This window comes from Hippocampus bargibanti, linkage group LG02, assembly GCF_051943395.1.
Source record: "Hippocampus bargibanti isolate YZ-2025 linkage group LG02, ASM5194339v1, whole genome shotgun sequence".
Lineage (NCBI taxonomy): Eukaryota > Metazoa > Chordata > Actinopteri > Syngnathiformes > Syngnathidae > Hippocampus > Hippocampus bargibanti.
This window is the reverse complement of record NC_142735.1, coordinates 24,349,625-24,374,404: the sequence shown is the minus strand read 5'-3', so window position 1 is coordinate 24,374,404 and position 24,780 is coordinate 24,349,625. Positions and strand designations below refer to the sequence as shown.

General features: G+C 42.6%; 1 protein-coding gene across 2 annotated transcripts; it reads left to right on the top strand.

The window, feature by feature from the left end:
• The first annotated feature begins 2,585 nt into the window (after positions 1 to 2,585).
• Positions 2,586 to 13,643, top strand: gba3 (glucosidase, beta, acid 3). 2 transcript variants are annotated; one of them, XM_089017916.1, is made up of 7 exons: positions 2,586 to 2,734; positions 3,778 to 4,002; positions 4,348 to 4,709; positions 8,973 to 9,413; positions 10,337 to 10,460; positions 10,529 to 10,679; positions 12,478 to 13,643. In XM_089017916.1, the coding sequence occupies exons 1-7, from the start codon at positions 2,644 to 2,646 to the stop codon at positions 12,515 to 12,517; spliced, it is 1,434 nt and encodes a 477-aa protein (XP_088874042.1). In that variant the 5' UTR covers positions 2,586 to 2,643; the 3' UTR covers positions 12,518 to 13,643. The 2 variants fall into 2 exon arrangements, with proteins under 2 accessions (XP_088874042.1, XP_088874035.1); XM_089017909.1 differs by lacking the exon at positions 12,478 to 13,643 and having other exon boundaries at positions 10,529 to 12,347.
• The last annotated feature ends 11,137 nt before the right edge of the window (positions 13,644 to 24,780 follow it).

Here is a 24,780-nt window from a genome sequence, read left to right as displayed (position 1 = left end):
ACATGCCTCCTTCATGGGATAGCAGCTAATTTGTTTTTGCACTCTAACGTTTCCGCTCCAGCATGTTGGAAAGGCAACCGCAGGGCCGATCGAGACACGATTAGGAAAAGTCACCCCCCCACCCTCTGCTTTTGTATATGTAATTTATCCATTCGAGACAGCGGGAATTCATTGAAGTAAAGTGAAAAACAACTTTCTGAATTCGAAACAAAAATATATTATTGGCTATGAACATCAAATATGGACATGTGTCTTATCACGTGACAGCATCCAAATAATTCGAAATAATCTGACTTGTAGATGAATAATAATAATAATAATAATAATAATAATAATAATAATAATAATAATAATAATAATAATAATAATACATTACATACATAATACATACATTTAATTTTTAAGCACCTTTCATAACTCTCCATGATAATTTACAGTCCCGGGATAAGAACTTTTTTTTGAGCAGCGGAAGCCATTCGCGACAGCGTTCACTCTACCCGGAAGTAACAAAGCAGCAAGCTCCACTTGTTGTTTTTGATTTCCATCACTGCTTTATGTGGGCCCCGATGCAAGCCAATAGAGCACAGATGTCAAAGTCAAGGCCCGGGGGCCAAATCTAGCCCGCCACATCATTTTGCTGACTTTATTTAATAAAATTTGTCAAATACCCCTGCAAATCGTGACAGTTGTGTGCTCGATATGTAATATATAGTGGGGATGAAACATCCGAATGGCTTCTCCAAATTGATAACGGCCCCAGAGAGGAAACCATAACTACAATGTGGCCCCGAGGCAGAAAATGAGTTTGACACTCTAGCAATAGAGAGACAGAAAGGGTCACACGGTGCTCTTTTGCATAGTGAGCACAACACTAAACAAGATACTCAGGTCAGGTAGAGCGCTCACAAGAAAAAGTAAAGCGAGCCATATTGTTCTTGGCTCCCATCTGTCTCCCTGGACGGGGGCCTTCAACCAACACTCCTAAAAAACAAAGACATTGCCTGTGTTGCTGCCCAGCTTGCCAACCCCAAAATGTTGTTCTAATTCCTTCTAAGTGCCTATTTAAGCAGCTGTTTTTGTAAACATTTCATTGCGAATCATTCTCCATTAGATTTCCTAATCCGCAAACCTGAGACGGGGAGTTATTCCCTCGCTTCACCCTTGTGACTTGGCCGACAGGCCTCGGCTCTCCTTACAGGTCAGCATCCAGTGCAAGACACCAGACTTTTTACACCTTGTTGACAAAACCATTAGGGAAGAAACTAATTCCCAGGGTGAATTTTTTTGCACTTTGTTTACAAAATCATTGGGGAAGAAATTACTTCCCAGGGTGGTTGCAAGGTCACAATTTACAAACGGCAATGCTGATTTAGACTCTGAAAGAGTACATGCACTTAACCAGTGAAAGAGCCATCTTTTAATCCCTCCGAAAACTGTCCATGAATGAAATGGCCAGGATGTATTTTCAAAAGTTTTTTACCTTCCCAAATTTAAACACAGTGTTAATATTTGAACTTCAGGAGTCCAATTTAAATATACTTTTCAGTTTAAAAAACACAGCCTTGGTTTTTGAGAGTCAAACATTTTTGGAGGGTACTCAAATGTTTGGGAAAGGAGGCAGCCCACTCAGAAAACGTCACCCGCTGTCCCACGAGAGGAACACAGAAGTAACTACCACACAGGGACAGTGGAAAGAGTAGAGCCAGATAGACTTATTTTGGTATCCTGGCTGACCTCACTTGCATTACTCACCATGGTATTAACTATAAACGTCTGTGCTTTGTTTCACATACCCCAAATATATGCATAGCATTTCCCCACTAACTAGTCTTTATTGTTATTTATAATGCGCTTTTACGTCATGACCTTTGTCGTTAGTGTAAGGTGTTGGTGATCCAATTCTTCAAGTGTACTTGCATTTTTACTTGATCGCCATCTAGTGATAAAAGATAAATATTTACGGTAAACATTGTCTTGTGCAAGAAGAACCGAACGAGAATAACTAAGCAATCATAGTATTCTAGTTAACATTTATTTTAACAGCATTACCTTCAGTAATTTCAAACAAAAATGTCAACGTTCGGCGCTCTTCACAGAATATTAAGACAGATCTCACTGTCTAGACTTGAGTGCCATCTTGTGGCAACACTCTGTAAAGACACAGAATATCCACGCCCAACGATTCATTTGTACTTAAAAAAGAAGAAAAAAACAGGACGTGTAAATAGCCAAACACATTATTATTCTTTTTAAAGACAACGGAGTAATTGAGTCTTTTTATTGTATGCAAATGCAGCAACGCCACCACGCATGAAAACGCCCCCGCCAGAGTTGCGTTCACAAACACTCGTAAAATACAAATTAGCTGAATTCGATAATCAGAAACAGTTTCCAGATACTTACTATGATGACAGTACCTTGCAGCTGATATCACACTGCAGATTGTACCACGATGCAATACATGATTCTAAACAGGGGAGTAATCAATCGTGATTTTTATTTTTGAATTGTAGAAATTTCTGCTTTCAAGAAGAACGCTGAGGAAACACTTCCGGGTTGTTTTCTTCTTGGGTTGGTTGCTCGCTTTTGACGCAATTATAACACAATTACAGCCAATGTTATTGTAAAGTAACTAGGAAGCATATGGCTTCCGCAGTCCGACACCGACGAGCAAAAGCAATGTTTCCTCGTAACTTTGCATGGGGAGCCGCGACTTCAGCATATCAAATTGATGGTAGGGACGAAAAACCCAATCTAGAGTTGTTACAAATCATTGATTTGTAACGGAGAAGGGGAAAGGTTTAAACAACCAAAAAACAAAAAAACAAAAACAAAAAACAAAAACCAGACAGATTTTATTTTCATGCATATATCAAACAACCACTTTTAATAATAATACTAATAATACTACTACTACTACTACTAATAATAATACATTTCATTTATAAGCGCCTTTCAAAACTCTCAAGGACACTTTACAGTCACAGGATATTTTTTCTGCGGCAGCATCATTCTTAAAAATGAATGCAATACACATTCAAAACATAGAAACATTGTAAACAACAAAATGAAATTACCCCCCCGCCCCCCTCAAAAATGCCAGGGGTTATTGGATTGGATTGGATTGGATATGCCTTTATTAGTCTCACAGTGGAGAAATTTACATTTCACAGCAGCAAAGTGATGAAAGGAATGAAAGTAGAAAAACAAAATACATGAGCTGCTGGAAAGGCAGCCACTCTCGCGGCGCCGTCTTGAAGTCAAAAGAACAAAAAAAGTAAATAACAAATAATATGACAGCATAGAGACAATATGACAAAACAAAGACACAGAGAGACATTCATTCTTCAGGACTTGCTGTACCCTCTTTGTGATGACTGAAGCAGTTCTAGATGAAAGAGGAGAGGATCAAAGCGTGGAATGTGCACCATGTGTGTGTTTATAAGTGTAAATTTCAACTTGCTAACATTGAAGACATGGAAATGCAGTACAATTACAAGATTTTGATCACTTTCTAGTTAATTACATGTTCAGTTGTTTCAGAAGGACAAGAAGATGTGTTTTTGGCTTAGTAACGTCACATTTTTGAATATAACACTCAACTAAAATTATTACATATTTTCAATTTCTTGATTTTACTTTGCAGAAGCCAGAATGTTGCTTCTGCAAAGTTAGATCAAAATTACAGACAGTATTATGCAAGACAAATCTGCAGATGTTGTTGTGTTGTATGTGTAATAAAATCATGGTAGATGAATGTTATTTTTTTAATTTTAGGAGGTTGGCAGGCAGACGGCAAGGGGCCAAGCATCTGGGACACATTTTGTCATGAGGAAGGCCATGTGTGCGGGGCACAGACGGGTGACGTGTCCTGCAACAGCTATGAATTGTGGGAAAAAGACCTGAAATGCATCCAGCAACTTGGGCTGACACACTACCGTTTGTCTCTTTCCTGGGCGCGCCTCCTTCCTGATGGCACCACAGAAAATGTCAATCAAAAAGGTACCAAAAAAAAAAATACAGTATACAAGTTTTTTTTTTTTTAGGGAGGCAGATGCCGATCATGGTTCTGACATTTAACTGCATTTATTATTCCATAACAAATCAAGCAAAATTGTATTTAAACAACCCGCCGTTTATGATTATTGGATTGCCTTTATTAGTCTCGCAGTGGAGAAATTTACATTTCACAGCAGCAAAGTGATGAAAGTAAAAAAACGAAATACAGGAACTGCTGGAAAGGCAGCCACTCTCGCGGCGCCGTCTTGAAGTAAAAAAATAAATAAAATAAAATTCTGTGTTGAAACAAATTAATCCGGTACTCATAGTCATGTGGTCTTTCTACAGGTGTCCAGTACTACAACAAAGTGCTCAATGACTTACTCTCATGTGACGTATCCCCAATGGTGACTCTCTACCATTTTGACCTGCCTCAAGCACTCCAGGAGCGTGGAGGCTGGAAAGCGTCGGCTATCGCCGACATCTTTGATGCCTATGCTCGCTTTTGTTTTCATACATTTGGCGACCGTGTCAAACTCTGGCTCACCATCAACGAACCGTACATCTGCGCCAAGTTCGGCCACGAGGACGGCGTCCACGCACCAGGCCTGAAAGAAGTGGGAACCACTGCCTATGTGGTGGCTCACAACATGTTGCGTGCCCACGTCATGGCTTGGCACAGCTACAATTCGCTCTACAGGCCAAAGCAGGTGAGTATTATGAAAGATGTGCAAGGTCTCGTGAAAAAACAAAAAAATGGGCGCACATATAGAATCTTGTAAAACACGCTCATAATATGATTAGTTGAACGATGAAAAGGTTTCTTCAGCCATCATCTGTACTTCTTTGAAGGTGTCGCACGTTTTGCTTCTTATCCAAGAAACTTCGTCAGCAAACAAACACCACAGGCTCGTGTTCAGCCTCAGTTCAAATGTGGTGCGTTACTATGAATAAATTGAAGAAACTACCAGCCGTACACGTCTACTCTGCTCTGTTTATTTGTCATCCAAGTCTTGGGGTGCGTTCAGGTTCGAGAATAGCGCACGATTTGTTAAGACTCTAGGCCAGGGGTGGGCAAACTTTTTGACTCGCGGGCCGCATTGGGTTCTAAAATTTGACAGAGGGGCCGGGCCAGGAGCATTCGGAGGGAGTGTTTGGGCCGGAAATACTCTGAACAAGTTATGTCCATAATTTATGAAATCACTTCAAATGACTTCGACTGAGCGTATTTTACAAAGATTCCACAGCATATAGCTATAGTTTACGTTTTAAGACTTGCGCTGAATATTCATGAAGTCTTGTTTTCGAGTTGATGACGATCCCCATGTGACGTCACGTTTGGACCGCCCCTGACCGAAAAAGCGACATACAATGCATTTTGGGTACTTTGTTTGGTCTGAAAACTTCGTGTTGATCCGTGTTGATGGTGAAATTAGAAGGAAAACACATAAATAACGCCATGGTGAATCGTTGTGTGTTGCACCAAGACAACGATTTGATATTCGCTGACACAAATTCCCAGCTGACAAATCAGCCCATTTCCAACGGAGCTTGGGCGCAATCTTCTGCATTTTCTGGGTGCTACATTGCTGTCATTTACGGCTCGAATTGATATGGGAGGACTCCTTGAATCAATTGCAAACATTTATGCTTTCCTCTTTAGAACTATTTGAATCATATTCATAACTGGATGAGTAACAAGAAAACATCTTCTCCGAATCTGAGGCCATTGTTTTGATTCTTGATCAAAGGCAAGACGTCTTGGCGTGACGTCACGAACAGGGGGGTGGGACCTTCTGAAACTGACCATTTCCGGATTCATTTGAAGTCATTTTTATTGGTGTTTTTCATTTAACTAAAAATATCAGCCTGCCTGATTTGGGTATTTTAGATGCTATAAAACGTTTTTCTGATGTCAGTGGGAAACAAAAACAAAAAATGGTGCCGGTTGTCCTTTAAATGTAGTATATACAAACCTCATAGCACAGTAAGAACACTACAACCCAATTTATTAACTGTCTTTCAAATGTGAAAAATATCCCTGATCAGTTAATAAATTTGTCTCAAGGAATATGGCGTTTACATACTATTTTGCAGATACTTGGAGGAGGAAATGGAAATAGATTAAAATAACATGCACTGTGATTTATCAAGTTATAATAATATAATAAGTTTCCATCGAAGGGGCAAAGTTAAAGAAATCAACATTTATTGAAAAATTGAATCACTTTCAAAATTCAAAACATATTATTACACAATGAAATATTCAAGCTCAATAATACCTACTTGTGTTAAATTCCGCCAAATCATAGATGGTTTGTCCTGACCGCACGCTCAACAAACTCCTCACTGACGCCCTTGCCTTCACGCGCAAACAATACACGTGTACCGTCGCCGAGCACACAAACATAGACTACCTGCAGTTGAAATTTGCATACTCGGCACGGCAGCCAATCAGAAGCCTGCTTCTTTCTTCCGGACTTTCGCAAGCGTTATAAAGTCGTACAATTGCATGTCATTTTCCAAAATAGATGCACAGAACCTCAGACCAGAAGAAAGATTCAAAAGAAGCTAACAACATATGTGACGCTAAAAAACGTAAATTTACATTAAACCGTGACTGTAAAGGGTATGTGAGACTTATGAAAGGGGCTTAGTGGCTTGTAGGAAGCAATGCAAACGTTGCATTGTGCACCGTAATGACTATCGGCGACTGCAGCAAAATCTACAGCCATGCACATTTACCGTAAATTAAGCAAGGTAGCATTTGTAGTAGGTGCATTCTTGTTTTTAGAATAAACTTTATGCTTTCTTACAATGTTTTTTAATGTGATTAGTTGTCTCATTGTGCTTCAAGTTGTGAAAAATGGGGCAGCCAACTTTTCAGTTATCTGCCCTGTTGTTTGCTAACTTTTTGTCATGAGTTTTAGACACTGTTTGTACTATAATTTGGGCAAGTTCGGCGGGCCGGATTAAAAAGCCTAACGGGCCGTATGTGGCCCGCGGGCCGTAGTTTGCCCATGCCTGCTCTAGGCTGTTTGGAAAGCATTGTCTAACTGAATGAGCGGTGACAAACACTTACCAAAGTTTTTGTGTTGCTACACTTGAACGCAACCCTCTGTCAAGTTGCGATAGAAGTGATTGTGATTGGCTAAACGGTAGAGTCACACACACCGGAACAGCGTGTCAATAGTCATGCTAAATTGTCACGTGCGAGTTGACAGCTCGGGCGTGGCCTACGTTCGCAACACTTCATTTCATTGTCGTTCTGCAATTTCATTTCATTTCAACGAGTCACTGTCACCTCACCAGTGACATGATTACGACGGAAGTTCATCGCTACGTCTTGTGCTCCAAATGTTTGCTTGTGCTCCAAGTGTTTGCTTTGCACGAGGTGATTGTTAAACGTGAGTGTGCCATTTTATTGGCCCCGCCCGCCTTCTTTTGTCGCGTTTTATTCCGCGTCCGTGGAATCATCGGACTCGCGCCTTTTGTTGTCATAAAATCTCGAAGTGAATGCAGATGACATCGAGGAGCTTGTTGCTGACCATAATGAGGTCATCAACACAGAGAATTTGATTTGCCTTCAAGAGGACAAGCAGAAGCAGGCCATTCAACAGTTGATGTGCAGGCTTTTATTGAACAGTTCCATTCAGAAAAGGTTATAAGAATCAACATGATGAATGATAATGTGATGCCTCAGTTTCGTAAGACCTTAGTCAGAAAGCAACAGGTGTCAATTAAGAGCCATCAATGACCATCACAAATGTAAATAAAGTGACTTTATTATTTAGTGCAGTGTATTTCTTTCATTACAATACAATAGCACGTTTATTATACATAGGATAAGGTAGGTTGTGTGTAGTTTTAAGGCTTATTTAGTTGAAAAGTATATTTTATGGAAACCCGGGAACGGATTATTCCAATTTTAATGGTTTCCTATGTGAATTTTTTTTTCGAGATACACACTTTTTGCCTTACACACTCTGTCTGGGAACCAATTAAGTTCATAAGTTGAGGTCTCACTGTATTATATATATCTCATCTCATCTCATTTTCCGTACCGCTTATTCCTCATTAGGGTCGCGGGGGTTGCTGGAGCCTATCTCAGCTGTCTTCGGGCACGAGGCAGGGGACACCCTGAATTGGTTGCCAGCCAATCGCAGGGCACACAATGACATACAACAGTCACTCTCACACTCACACCTAGGGACAATTTGGAGTGGTCAATCTGCCTGCCATGCATGTTTTTGGAGTGTGGGAGGAAACCGGAGGACCCGGAGAAAACCCACACGGGCCCGGGGAGAACATGCAAACTCCACACAGGGAGGCCGATAAGAAGCGAAACGTCAGACACCTTCAGAAAGACACCTTCAGACAGTACAGATGACGGCTGAAGAATCCTTTTCATCGATGGACCGCTCCTGTATGACTGAGAGCTTACACAGATGATTAGTTGAAGTAAAAAGCAGCGTTTCGCTGAGCTTCATTTACGTGGTAATGCCATTTCATTGGCGGTTGCCTTGTTTTCGTTGTGTAGCGTAGTACTTCTATCTCATTCGCGAATGAACATTTTCTGTCTCATAGCCACTCAGAGTGATCAATGGTCACTAATGCGCAATATGACAACATTTTGCAGAATGTGATTGATGGCCCATTCGTTCAAATCTTATCTAAAAAAAAGACAATGACACAAAGACGTATTCATACTTCAAAGTTCTCAACTATTTATTTATTTATTTATTTATTTATCAATTGATGTATTTATTTATTTATTTATTTATTTATTCGTTCATCTATTTATTTATGTGTGTATTCATTTATTTTGGTGATGATGACGTGACAAAAAGGATTCTGATTGAAGTTGACAGTAAGAATCAAATTGTCTCAGGAAAATTTAAAAACAAAAGGGCTTCCTATACACTACCCCTGTAATTATCATCATAACTCATGTTTGAAAGGGCTTCCCGTAGGGTGGTGCGGTGTCCCTGGCCCTCAACACCGACTGGTTCGAGCCATCGGGTCCCGAGCACGCCGCAGACATGGCCGCTTCCGATCGCGCCCTGGCGTTCACCGTGGGATGGTTCGCATGGCCGATCTTTGTCACCGGGGATTACCCTGACGTGATGAGGGCGGCCATTGATGCTCAAAACAAGAAGATGGGCTACAACGGCGAGCCGCGACTTCCCGTCTTCTCCAAGGATGAGCCGTCAGCATTCGGCTCGGCTGATTTCTTTGCCTTGAACTATTACACATCCCGGAAGGTCAAACACGGATGGGTTGGCGAGCGGCGGTTGGACATGAAGTGCGACCGGGACACAGAAGACATCTTGGATCCCAGTTGGAGCATTTGTGGTGCGTCCTGGTTGGCCGTGGTGCCGTGTGGCTTGCGGAAGGTCCTCAACTACATCAAGGTACGACTGGGCAATATCCCCCCTGTCATAAAATCAGACTTTCCCTCCACCCCCACCAACCTTTGTTACATTGGTGGGGGTGGGGGTACATCTTGAGGTATCTTATTACATATCCCGATTGACACAGAATAAGCCTTCATTTAGTCTAGCTTTGTTTGCTTGAAAAAAGTACTTTTTTTACGCAGCGTTAAGCAATTAGTATACAAACCTTTCTGTTTCAGTGTAATTGTGAATTTTCATTTTTATTTTATTTACTTTTTGCTATTCTGGGCGTGGAACTCACAGTGCCTGTCAAGTGGTTTGCTTCCTTTTCATAAAAAAAATAATTTTGGAAGGAAAATAATCATATAGGGAGGATGGAGCGATAGAGAGGTACACAGTACTACTAAACTATGATGGAAGAAGAACCCCGCCCTTCCCTACCCCCTCATCTAATGTCGCAATTCCAAACCAATTCCAAATCAGTGAGTCTGCGGTCAGATTAGTTTTCCTATTTGCTGCGACGTCTTCATGATTGCGCTACGAACTATGAAAACAGCAAGAATAAAATAAACAACTAACCAACTAGCCAACATACCTACTAACCAACTAGCCAACTAACAAATTATCACCTTACTAGTCAGCTAACTAACTAACTAACCAACTAACCAGTAATCAAACTATTCAATAAACCAACGACCAAACCAACTAATCGACTAGCCTACTAACCAACTAGCCGCCTAGCTAATAATAAAATAATAATACATTTCATTTATTAGCTACGAACTACCTAACCAACAAACCAAATAAATAAACAAACAAACAAATAAATAAATAAACATCCAAATAAAAAAATCAATTGAATACTGCTTTAAATGAAAGTGAAATAAAATCAACTTTGTATTTAGTGTTTCTTCACCGTTCTTTTGACTTTGGCTTTCCAGGACACGTTTGGTGACCCAGTGGTCTACATTACAGAAAATGGCTTCTGTCAGACAGGGCCGTTGATGATGGAGGATGCTCAGCGTGGCCAGTTTTACAGGGAAACGATTCAAGAAGTTGGAAAAGGTACCATCAATGACATTTTGGTGTCGGCGTACAGAAGCTTACTTAACCTTCCTCTTTCCCCCGATCAGCTATCAAAGAAGATGGCGTCAACGTCTGTGGATACTTTGCCTGGTCGCTTCTGGACAACTTCGAGTGGGCCGAAGGATTCAATCTTCGCTTCGGATTGTTCCACGTGGACTTTTCTGACCCCGAGAGGAAGCGAACGATATACCGCTCCGGGTTGGAGTATGCGCAAATTATCTCAAAATACAAAGCCGAGCACTCCGAATGAGGTTAAATTCGATTGCAGATCCATTTTTAAAAAAATCTGTCACTTTCAGGCTACATTTAAAACAAACAACAAATCACATTTGCACTAACACTTGCCGAAAATTCAAAGCACAGATTCTTTCGCGCAGTGTTTCTGGATTACTATTTAAAAGCACACAGTTATTAAAAATTGAATGCAAATATACTGTACAAAAAGTTAAATAACACTAAACTAAAATTAAGAGAATGTTTCTCTTACTTACCACAAGAGGGAGCCTAGGTAGAATATTTAGGTCTAGTGTAGATTATCACTAGATTATCGCCAGAGTCGCGTGCAAAAGGAAAAAAAGCCAATTCGATCTGCAAACTGGCTTCAACTTGATAGTTTTTTTTTTAATTCAGGACAGTCAACTCCGATGTTTGTAGTGGAAATGGCTAACTCACAGCATAACCGTTTTTCATCCACGCATAGCCTTTCGCGGGACCGCACTATGTCAGTGTAGCATTAAGTAGCACGATGCATCATAGGTGTACAACAGTTAATATTCATGTTCCCACCTGGAAGAAAATGCCATTTATATTCGCCGCGGAGAGACTTTATTTGCATTCATAAGCAAGTCGTACGGTGCCACTCGTTTGGCTGCGCATTCCTGTTTTTCCAGCACACACGTGAATAATCACACCCCTGTGGCCCCTCTCCATCTACGTCAAAGCCAGTGAGATTCTCCTTTGTCTTATGATTAACGCAGCACTATTGTGGAGCCTTGAATAATCCAACTTCTTTTGCGCGGCTGGAAAGTGAAAGCGCTCATTTGAATATCCCAGGCCCCCGTTGGAATCTGAGGAGGATTGTTCCTTCGTAAACAAGCGTCCACTTGTCGCGCTCAACGGCCGGCACTCAATTTGTGGTAAAATCATTCACCCCTGCGGCCAAACTTCAAATATCGCACTTCATTTCATGACTTGGAGCCAAATCATTGCGATTAGAGTCAACGAGGGAAAGCGTTACCAAATGTGCTTTCCAATTAAGCGACAGATATATCACGCAAGTAGATAAATATCTTTTGACAATGAATTAGTACATTTAATTGTAACATTCAATCACATCCGCTGCGGGCGGAGATTTACCACAAAGAATATTCCGGCAAATGACTAAGGCACGGCCATTTATATCGGACAAGCATGAGGAAATATTTCAGGATTTATTGAGTTATTCGAAATGAGCTGAATAATTTAGCGGGGAATTGTGAACTCAAATTTCCCATTTTTTATCTTTCTTCTCTCTCCACGCTACCAAGTCATGGCAAATAATTACCTTTTTCTATTTACCGATTAGCCTAATTTTCACGTTCCCATTAGGAATCTCTAATTAGATTGTTGGTTCCATTTCAAGATGAAGAAACGGCGGCCACTCCCTTCCTTCCCCGAATCTCAATCCAATTGCTCATTTGAGATTGAGTGGAAGCAAGAGAGAAAGAAAACTTTGACAATCCCGTTGACCTACTTTCGTGAAGAATTCACGCCAGCGCAAAAAAAAACACGGAAATGTTTGCTCTCCTTTTCCAAGAGTTCCGAGCTGTGTTTGGATGTCGCAAGCGTGACATCAGAGTTAGGAAAAACGCTTACAGACAGAGTGGGTGGGTAACCGTTAGAAGGATGGGAGGAGGGGGGGGGTAAACATGGGCTTCTGCCTGAAAGACAGAAAGCGGAATTTATGACAAAGCTAGGCCGAATAGAAAGACAACTCAAACAGTTTCCTTTTTTTCAGTCAAACGCTCACCCCACAGCCCTTTTGGGAACGCCGATGACCCCGACTAACGGAATTCTTCAGTGTGATGGCACCGCTGAGGAGGTGGCGGATGGGGTTCGCAGACCTGCCTGAAAAATTGAAAGCCCCCTAGAATATTCAAGCTTGGCCCAGGGAGGTGCAGGAATTTGTATTCAAGTGCACATCCCCCACCACTACCTGTGTGTGTATGTGTGTCTGCGTGCGCAAATGAGCCGTGCGCAGTCTCGTGGGAACAATGACAAGGGAACCGTAAGCGAAATAGGAGCCCGAAAAAACACAAAAGAGACAATTTATAGGACCTTTCATAAGAATAGAAACTGCGATTTTTGTAGTTATCAGGGCGGAATCGGAACGACTAATGATGTGTGCGTAACCCCCGTGCTCCCAATATTCACACACAATGTTGGTAGAGGAAAAAAAAATCATCTGCTTCATATCTCCTCGGGGAAACCAACTCGGGAGCGACGTCTTATCTTTTGTGATAATGTCAAGAACAAAGGCAGATATGTGGCAGACTCGTTATAGTGAGCTTGTCATTCTTGTTCAATTGTGTTTTTGTCCAGCCAACATTTGGATTCGAAAATAACAGCTTGGAAAATATGTTTTAAGGATTCACAAAGCAATATAGGAATCTACTTACGGCATTAATTGTTTCTGAAAGAAACTTCTTAACTAGAACATTTGTAAATTGAGACGTGTTTTCCATGTAAATGCCCTAATCTGATCCAAGGCCCCCCAAAATTCAGATATGTTTTGTGAAGCATAAAACTCAATCAAAATATGTAACAAATAAATGTGACAATTAAATTATTGCACAAAAATGAGAGTTGTGTATACCTGTAAACTGTAGAAATTTAGTTAATACACTAAAAGTGTTTGAACACTTTAATAGCGATATGCAGAGGGGCAGCAATGCGGTCTCACTGCAGAGCAAGCAGCCCAGTTCGCATAGGGATTGCGCAATCCATGGTGAGGCTGAGCCGGCTGCTGCCTCACCGCTCGTCTGTACTTAGTATTTGAACGGTAAATGTGAAAATTCAGCGATTTTGAAAAATAAAATAAAAAATGGTGAAATTAAATGGAAAAGAACTTTAAGGTACAAATCACAAAATAAATATAACTGTTTAATTTATTTTTTCATTTGATATTCCATGATGACAGGTGAAGCACGCCCTCACCTGCCTCCTCTGACTGCACGTCACTGTAAATAAATAAATAGTAATCAAATAAATAAATAAATAAATAAATAAAACTGAATAGAATAAAGAAGTGAGGGGAATATGCAGGGGAATTATTGTAGTCGAAGCCGCACTGTCCGTTGTCCATGTCGGGGAATGTGCTAGTGGCGGCGCAAGTAGCCGAGAAGTGGCGGCCTAATTAACTCTAAGTGTTGTACGACAAGCTCCCCTTCTCACCCGTGTTGTCACTCAGGGTTTGAGTGGTGCTAATGAGAGAATTATCTAGCCTCGGACCCCGCTAATGCATTCAAATGAACACCAGCCCGACCCGACCTACGAGACGGCTTTTTAATCTCCAGCACTTAATAGAAATCAGAAGTGCTTTTTCACGTGCTCGCCCGCAGTGGGAGGGCCTTCTGCTCCCGACGCCGCCAACTGTTGATCCGAGGGAGAGCGCTAATTGTCTTGGACGAGTCAAGGGGACTCTGCTGGTATTATTAACCGCAGGTGTGAGTCGCTTAAGTGTTTGCTAAACATAAACGGGGTCACATTTATGGGGACTCCCTTATTCCTCCTGGAGCTTTTTTCCAGTGTTTACACAAAATGCTAATCATCTTAGCATGAATGCTAATCGTGTTAGCATACAAACTTTACCCAAGAAATGTAAGAGCAGTCACACCCTTGATATCCATGAGCCGTTTTACTTGGGTAACTCCCTTCTCTCCTCCATTAATAATTAAACGAGAAGTGACCTTATTGTAAATCAGTATCTCTGTTTAAAAATGTGAGCTATAATTTTGTGTCATTCGGCGGTATCAAATGCAAAGTGAGTTTACTGAGTCTGAGGTGTGAATTTCTGCCCCCTAGAGGTTAGTACAATATAACCAGCGCCATGTGGCACCGCATCAGAATGTCTCATGTCAACTTATTTGCAAATGACATCCAATTAATGGCAAATTAACGGTCATGGCTTGCATATCAACCGCCGCTAACTCCATTTGACAACACACAAGTTAGCATGCCGAAATTTCACCGGGCTCGCTTATGTGTGTCAATGGGAAGGCCGCAAGGCCGATTGTCACGCGGGCACCTGGGTAACCGTGCCTGCTCGTTACTCACCTGCTTGAAGGCTGTTGCGATCTAGTGCTGTCTGATGATGACGTTGCAATGCGGGGAATTTTAAATGTTCGCACCTCTGAGTATGTCCGTGGCAGGGAGGTGGGCAGTTGTGGGAGGTGGTTGCTACTTTGGACTTTTTTTCTAATGACTTTGTCATTTGAGATTTTGTTCCAGCTGACTTTATTTAATATAATTTATCAAATACACCCTTGTCCTCCATCCTGCCTGCTTTTTTGGGGTGCAACACCACCTTACAAATCATGACACAATGAATGACACATTTTAAAATGTTCTTTTCCAGATACAGTAAAGTCTCGTTATATCGATATCGGATATATCGATAGTCCCGGTTATATCGATACTATTTCTATGCACGCACGGAGAAAATTACATGCAAACAGGGTCGGATATATCGATAGTCCCGGTTATATCGATATTTTTTCGGACTCCCTTGAATATCGATATAACGAGACTTTACTGTATAAGGCACTTTCCAACAACTCCATTCACTCCCAAAACAAATGAACAACGGTTTTATTATTTTCTCCGAGGTAAAGTTTTATTATTTTTGTGACACTGTTTATCTTTGAACAACAGCAAGGTATGACATATAGTGCAACATTTATATCACATAGTGGAGGGCAACATTTGTCTCCTTTCAGTAAACATGTAAAAAAAACATTCTGATGTTGTTATAGTAAATTAAAAGTCACAATAGAGTAACACTCGTAAGAGTGCAAAGCATAAACAATAACAATAATTACTCAAACGATAGCTCGAAAGAAATAGCATAACAACTGAATATTGTTCATGCGTAAATACAATGTAATACAATGCAATACAATACAATACAATACAATACAATGTAAATGTCCATATTCACAATATGATGAACCCTAGTCAACTGTAAAAACACAGAACACGTAAATCAGTTTATTTCATATGTAAGGCACATGGAATTATAAGGTCAGCTTTTGAAAAAAAAAAAAGGAAGGCTTTTAGGCGACCTCAAAATCGAGCTTCAAAAAAGCCTCACGATGTCCGTCACTTATGAGTTGAGCAAGTAATTCGTCAAGTCTGGCCCAGTCACAATTCACACTTGAGTTAAACGTAATAACCGGTCTCTGTATTGCCAACAAAAATGTTTGTCATTTCCCACCAACCACTCCCACTGCTGTTGCCGTGTCCTCCACACGTGTAAGGGGTGGGTGTGGAAGCGTGGGAGGAGAGTGGGCCGACAAATGCTAAATGGATGTGATGCAAATGGCACCACAGGACAGTGGAATCAATTTACTTTATTGAAACAAATGAGAGCGGCTCAACCCCTGCTATGGCAAGTTTTTTTTTGGGGGGGGGCCGCCCCCATTGTTATTGTAATTAACCCACTCGAACCCGACTCCCCCGTCCCTCCTTCCTACAAACGCAGCTCCGTTCCAACCCTTGCCGTGCATTTTCATACTGTGATGAAAAAGCTTTTGAGATGATCGGTGAAAAAAATAAAAATAAAATAGACACTATAAATAAAATAGGGTGATTCACAGCCAGGGTGACATCCTAAAGGACATGGGAAATCTGCCTCGGTGTGCATTTAGGGATGCCACGGAGGAATGAGGAGCTCCCACCCGCCCTGGCAACGTACTCAGTAAGCGTTTTGCTTGTATTGACTTATACTCCATCCCTATGCTCTCTCATTTACAACCTCCCCCCGCCACAGGAACTAAACGAGTGACTCCAAATGACCTCCAAAGCACAATGCGTATTTTGTATAGCACGACGTGACATCACGATTGAAAATCTGCTTGTTTAAAACTGATGCCACAATGACACCCGCGCTCCCAATTCCCCCATGTGGCATTGTGGAATGGTCTTGGATCAATGCTTCAAGAGAATAAAAGGTAGTGCGGGTGAGGGAGGGAGGGCATTCACGGTGTATCAATGCGTAGGACAAACGACCTCCAGATGCCGCCTTCCAAGCCACACTGACACCTGAGGCAATCTCCGCCCGCCCCTCCCCGACGTCCTCTGCTCAAATGTCAACGGGCCGCTGAGCAGCCGCTCAAGCGGCGCCCCCCAAATTGAGCGACGTTATGCAAACGGACCTGCGGCCTCTCATCTGCGGCGAAAGGCCCCGGCTAGGCGTGACTGCATAAGCAAAAAGTGGAGCTCCACCTGGGGAATGTCAATGAGTTGGCGCCTGCGTCGTTTGACGGGATCGCAACTTGATGACCAAATCGGGGAATCATCTGGGGAGGGGGTCAACCGGCACGCGGGTGACATCGCATGATGTGGAAAATTCCCAGTGCGGCCAAATCTTAAAGGTCATGGTCATTGTTATGTTGTTTTATTTTTCAAAGAAAGTTTTTGATTTGTTTTTCACCCATGTGCTCCAAAGTGCAGGGGTCATCCCATTACATTTTGCCGCCTACCGACCCATGACGACAAACGGCAAACTATAATGTGATTATATAATTAATAATGTACATCTACATTTGCACAGTATACAGTTGACATTTTTATTTTGTTATGCTTAGAATATCTTGTTTTCTATCCTTTCACTCCCACCCCAACCCCATCCCTCTTCAATTGCTGCTGTGGACTGCAAATTTCCCCATTGCGGGACGAATAAAGGTATTCTGATTCTGATTCTGATTCTGATGTATGTATGTATGTGGCCAAGGTTAGCGGCGGGGGGAGGTCCCCCCGTCGCGCGGATCGCCGCACGACAATTGGTGGCAGTGGTGGGATCGTTTCACCCTGCATGAAGAAGGTGGGATCGTTACGCCTTGCTGAGGTGGAAAAGATAAGAGGAAGCCGAGAGGAAGAAGGTGGGATGAGTAAGAAGTTGTGTAGCACGGGCCAACCAAACTGGACTGAAGAGTTCTGAAGGGGATCAAGGAAACCAGAAGCTTGAGTTGCCCCAAGAAGATGCCGTTCTTCTTTTCCATGAGGCGTCTGACAGTTGCCAAGCCAAGGATGGAACTGAGCAGAGTGAGATGGAACCAGTGGTGAAGCCTCAGACTCAGACAAGAGGTGATGTTGATTGAACATATCTAGAGATCAGATGCACCCAACAAGTAAGAATGAACATTTGACAGTCGATCTAGTCAACATTATCCTCCTCTGGGACCGCAGCCCCAGGGCGCTGACTCTCGAACATCCAGGCCAACGAACCTTCCTCCCGCACAAGAAACTCCCAAGTTGGGTTACCTAACATGCCCTACCTCCACAGTTTCATCATCTAAGACAAACTGCAATTCCCATGGTTTCTGAACCCAGAATTCCAGAAAGAAACGAAAGATGCAGAACGTCAGGAGCTGGAAGAGGATCTCCAGCGAGAATAACGGCAAGAATTTATCAGGGAGAGATTGGCACCCTGGACAGAAGGTGTTAATATTGTTGCATATGGGATCAAGTAAGCTACTGGCAAAGTGGCAGGGCCCATACGCTGTGACTAGGAGAATAGGACCTGTCACATATGACATTCTCTGCCCTGACAACAAATGTTATTGCTGATTATTTGACAAGAATGTCTGAACTCTGAGGAGAGGGGGTGAATGATGTCATGATGCTAAAAGAAATGTTAAATAATTTTGTGTTTCATGGATTTTGGATGGGAGAAAGGTGCCCATTTCTCCCCATCCAAAACAGTTGAGTTGGGCGACCACTTATTGACTCTGAGAAGGTGATTGCAACCACCTGGGAATGGCCAATTGCCGCTGGGACCTGATTGGCCAGAAGCTCAGGTGAAGCACCTTTAAAGCCAGCCTGAGCCAGTCACTGATATCAACTTCAAATAAAGAAAACTCACAATACCCTTCCTGCATCTGGCTGAGTGAACTTTTATCAACTGCTTGCTGTCTCGCCGCACGACAATATGTATGTATGTATGTGTGTGTGTGTGTGTGTGTGTGTGTGTGTGTGTGTGTGTGTGTGTGTGTGTGTGTGTGTGTGTGTGTGTGTGTATGTATGTATTTATTTACGTGTGTATGTATTTATTTACGTGTGTATGTATTTATTCACTTATTTATGTTTATTTTTTTATTTGCCCAATACATATGTATTTTTAATGTTTGTTTATTTTTATGTGTTTTGATGTATTTCATTTATTTATTTCGTTATTTTCGTTGTTTTTTTTTTTGTTTTGGGCGCAGGGGGATAATAGCAGAAACATATAGCAACTCAATTCAGACATTTTGCAAGTTTTTTTTCTTTTGGGGGTTGGAAAAAATTTACGTGACTGGCACTTGTTTTCTTGTTCAACGGGTCATTTTTGAAAGGTTTGAACAGAGGTGAAAAGTGGGCTCATCATGTCTGGCTCATTTTTGTATTCCAGGAAAGAAAGATACATGCATCGAGTAATATAGTATGAAAAATTATAGATATATTTTTAATACATTGGGACAGAAGGCTGTGGCCCTAAGTCACAGGTGTCAAAGTCAAGGCCCGCGGGCCAAATCTGGCCCACCACATCATTTTTTTTGGCCCGCGAAAGCAAATCAAACTTGCTAAATTCCATGATGATTGCCAAAATCTGAGCCAAAATTTCATATTTTTGGATGTCAACCACAATAAAGGTCATTATTCTTGACTTCAGATTTGAAAACGAGTTATTCATTAATTTGCTGAGTGCTCTATATGTAATATTTGAAGGGATTTAAACATTCTAATGGGTTCCCCAAATTCATAACGGCCCTCAAGAAGAAACCTTAACTATAATGTGGCCCGCGGCAAAAAATGACTTTGACACCCCTGCCCTACGTGGTACGCCAGTCACAATGATAAAAAAGTTGCTCCGCGAGCAATCTTCATTTTTAACTCATTCACTGCTAGATGTGCAAGAATGTGTTTGTCACTTGAATTCCAGGACCAACAGAATATTGAGTTTTAGGAGTACATAAACATTCAATACGAGGCTTCGTCAGCGAACTAAAGTCGGACTGGTCGTATTGGCCCTATTTATATATCCCTAATGTCCGGACAACAAAGTAATGTAGTTTATTCAATACATTGTAAGAATGAAAATTGTAAAGAGCAGTACATTGGGGAGACTCAACAAATTCTCAAAAAAAGACTTTATCAACATCGCAGGGATAATACGAGTAGGCCTCAATCGGCAGTACATTTGCACCTAAAAGCTAGCAACCACTCATTTGACGACAATGAGGTTTAAATCTTAGCGAAAGAACATAGATCGTTTGAAAGGGGGGTAAAAGAAGCGATTCTCATCAAACAACAAAATCCTTCATTAAACCGGTCTGGTGGGGTGACGTTCAATTTGGATCGTTCATACAATAGCCTGCTAAAGCAACACGGGTTAGGCAACATTTGTAATGCTGATGAGGTGATACCAGTGGGAGTGGGGGCAAATAGTCCAGTCGTTAGTCAGGAATGTAGGAACGATCAGTGGGGCCACAGGGAGTGGTCCTCTGCTACCCCCAACCTGAGAGTAGGGACCTATCATAGCTGTGTCCGGCGCCGCCATGTCCGGACATTATGGATATATAAATAGGGCCGATACGACCAGTCAGACTTCAGTTCGCTGACAAAGCCTCTTGGAAAGGAGGCGAAACGTCCGAAACCTTCAAATTTGTGCAGATGACGGCTGAAGAAACCTTCTCATCGATAAACATTCAATGAAGCATAAGAAACTTAAGACTCTTTTCTTTCATCACAAAAAATACTTAATTATATGGGTCTGGAGTTATATGAGCTTGAAATGAGGGTGTCTATCCAATATACAATGCAATATGTACATATTGTTTTATATAGCGCTTTAACAACAGCTGAAGATTGAACAAAGCGCTAACATGGAAAGAAGGGAAATTCTGCACCCTTGTGGAAGGGAAAAAACAATGCCACAGGTCTGGCCAGCGCTTTATTGGCACCCAATCAATAAAAAAACCAAACCCGAACCAATTCGGGAATGCCGCTCTATGTTATATTTTCAATTCCCGAATAAATTCGTGCATGGCAGTGAATCAGTTAACATTGGCCATGCAAGTGGAAGAAAAATCGTTCGAGATGCCACAAATGCAACACTGTAGCACGGCGAAGGATCCTAAAACTCGCATGACCTTGCAAGTGATGAAAAAAAACATCCTTGTGAAATTGAAGGCAACTTCGTGTGCCCGTGTGGGTTCACGGGTAGGTGGTGCATAATTTTACAAGAGAGGCTGTGCATATTTATTCACTTGAGGATATATTGTACATTTCTTTTCATTTCACCATCTTTTTTTCTTTTTGAAGAGGTCACTGCCCCGCTATTCTTTCACGCACGATCTGTTTTTCATTCGTCTTACCTGCTGACGCCGGTGACAACATGCTGCCGTACCATCGCCCTCGCACCCTTGCGCGACAACACTTTCTCTTTTTAGAAAACTGATTATAAATGGTCAATTTGAAAATAGACCCCTAAAGTCCCCCAAGGCTGCTTTGCCTTGTCAAATTGAAAAGGGACAAGGACAAGTCAGTCTATTCCCCCCCGCCCTTGCCTGCTGCATCAGAAGTAGAAAAATTTCCTCCACCCCGGATCCGCAAAAGGGGAGGAGGAGGTTGGGGGGGGTTCTTCAGCATCTCGCCCTTAGCATTTATGTCACAAGTCCCCGCAAAGAGTCTATGGATCACCGCAGTGAGCTTGTGGCGGCGGTGCTATCGGGGAAAAGCCAAAAGGCTGTCAGGGAATATACGCACCCTCCATATTTCACCGTCGACAGCCCTTTCCGTCTCGCGGCCTCACTCACGGCAGCCTTTAAGGATCATATCTTCAAATCTCTCCGCGCTGAGAGGCTATTTTTAAATAGATATTTATTTCGCTCCCTCAATTTGTCATCCCCTTCTGCTGTCCTCTCCGTCATCCGAGGAGCCACTTCACACAAAATCGGCGCACAACGGGAAAAGAGGACCTCTGGCAAACACTTCTGAGCATCCGGTGTCACTTGGCTACGCGATAAGTGATAGTGAATCTGTCGGCCATTATTGGCCTTTTAAGGCACACGGAGCAGATGCAGAGACTGGATGAACTGTCATCATTCGCCAGGCCACGCCCTTTAATGGCATACATGACACTAATTCCACATTTGGCTTCTCGGTGATGCTCTCGTATGTTGACTAAGAAAGCTAAATATGACGATGCACTTTTAGAATTTCCATTGAGTGAGACATAATGAAAACATCAGCAAGGAGCTACTGTAGGCCAAAACTCACACTTTTATGCTCACACACAGATGACCCTGCTCATCTGACTCTGGTTTATGGTGTCTGTTACTTGGGTCAAACCCTAAAAGGCACACAACCAATGTACAAATGCTACCACCATATTATGTGCAGTATAAGGTGCACCCGAAAGCCTCCATTTTCTTCAAAAGACGACCCTGTGCCTTATACACCAGTGTGCGCCTTATATGTGAATTAATTGGATTGGATTGGATTAGCCTTTATTAGTCTCAAGGTGGAGACATTTACATTTCAGTGCAGCAAAGTGATGAAAGTAAGAGGAAAGGAAAAGAACAAGTCGAAAAACAAAATACAGGACCTGCTGTAAAGGCAGCCAGCCACTCCTTGCCGCGCCATCTTGAAGTCAAAACAAACCAAAAAAAAACTAAGTAACTATAATGTGACACACACACAAAACACAAAAGACACAATCTTTCAATTTAAAGCACTTTCTGCACCCTCATTGTTGCATGAAGCAGTTCTAGATGAAAAAGAAGAGGATCAAAGCATCCTTTTCACCAGTGGATCGGGAATGTCATGGTGAAATGTGCACGTCTGCTACAAGCTAAATGTTGAAAACAAACACGAAGCTGTAGCATCCATTGACGAAAAGAGACTGTCTCACATTTCCTGTCCCACGTAAATCTGCTTCAATTTCAAGCCGTGACATAATATTCAATCACAACAGGTCACGCAACTACCAACTCCATTCCGCCCCCTAGAAGAAGCAGTGCATTGTGTGATACATAAAACAATGTTACATTTTGGTAATCTCTTAAAATTACTTCGTCAGGGGGGATATTTTCTCTGTTTTGCCATAATTTGCTACTTTTGTCATATTGACTAGAAATTGATTTTTTTCTGCTAGTTCTAGTATTAGTATTTCTGAAATATTTAAGGCCAAAATATCCCATGAAAACCCCTAGGGAACATACACATTTTAAAGAATGAAGTTTGGTAATCTTGAAAAATTATATTTAATATTGTATTGTGATAAACTGAAAAAAACATAGAATATTTTTGAGCTCTTAAAAATTCAGAAATTACTAGAAATTATACTAGTTTGCGATTTCTATTTTCATGTTTGACATAAAAAAGAAAATTATGCCTAAATTCTTACATATGGAAAAAAATGTCATCCATTATAATACCTTATGGTGTGGAAAATATGGTACACAAACTTTTTTCCCTAAATATCTTCTGCTATGATTTGTTTCGGGCACTTATAAATGAAATGTATTATTATTATTATTGTGGCGGGCACTGGGACCGGGCATCTCACCCAGCAGGTGTACGGGAGGGGGCGGGTTTATTGTCACATATATTTCGCTGCAGTTTCGGTTTTACTTCACTTTCTCCTTGTTAGCAGTTGGAATAAAGACGTACTCCAATCGACCATGTGTTCTCATTCCTCAACTGCTACACTGGTGACTCCGACGTTCGAAATGTTCATGACAGCAGACGAAGAGATATCTTCCACGGCCATGCCGCCACGACCGGCGCCTCAGCTCGCAGTTGCCGCCTACGCCGCGAAGCTGCCCGAGTTTTGGAGTAGCGACCCGGCTTCGTGGTTCCAACATGTGGAAGCGCTTTTCCACCTACGAGGCGTCACGACAGATGAGCCGAAATATTATCTGGTCGTGGCGTCTCTCAACGAACAGACGACTCGTCGTGTGCTGCCTCTCTTGCGTGCACCTCCACCGAGCGAAAAATACGCAGCGCTCAAACACCTGCTGCTCCGACGGTTCACGTTGTCGGCCTCTGAGAGAGCAGACAGGCTTCTTTCTCTTCCCGGACTCGGCGACGGGACAGCAGTGGACCTGATGGACAAAATGTTGTCGCGACTGGGTTCGGATGACGGCGGATTCCTGTTCCCCCACGTGTTCCTTCGCCAGCTACCGGCCTCTGTGCGCGCCGTGCTAGCCAACTCGACGTGCCTAGCCACCGGCGACTACCGAGGTTTGGCTGAAGAAGCGGACCGGGTGCTGCTGGCGACACGGAGGTTCGCCGTGCAAAGCGTTACGGCCGAACCCCTCGGCGGAGCGGCAGCGAACATCGACCCGACCCTAGTAGCCGGAGTGGTCACGCGGAAGCGACACGAGAAAGCCCTCTGTTTTTTCCACCAGCGGTTTGGCGCCAAGGCCCGACGCTGCACACCACCCTGCACCGACGAGGCTCCGGGAAACGCCAGCGCCGGCACCCAATAGCGGCCGTGGGTGCCGGCAACGAAAGCGAGCTGCTTTTTATCACAGACTCCTCGTCAGGTAGACGTTTTCTGGTGGACAGCGGGGCACAAGTAAGCCTGCTGACGCCCACGGCCTCGGACAAGACGGCAGGTGGATGTGGGCCTCCCCTGCGCGCAGCTAACGGCTCGCCCATCGCCAGCTTTGGCACCAGGTCGGTAACTGTGTGTTTCCACGAACGAAAATTCGAGTGGGACTTTATTGTGGCCTCGATTACAGTTCCGATAATCGGCGCGGACTTTTTATGCGCTCATGGACTGCTTGTGGACATTGCTAACCGTCGTTTGATCGACGCCATCTCTTTCGCCACTTTCCCATGTGAGGCTGGAGGGCTTGGAGCGTTGACGCACGCAAATTATTTAACGTCAGGTAACGTTTATGAACGCCTGCTGACCGATTATCCGTCGTTAACCACACCCGCCTTTTCCAATGCCGATACAAAACACGGGGTACAACATTTCATTCCCACGGTTGGCCCGCCAGTTTTTGCCCGCGCTCGTCGCCTCGACGCGGCAAAATTGGCAATGGCG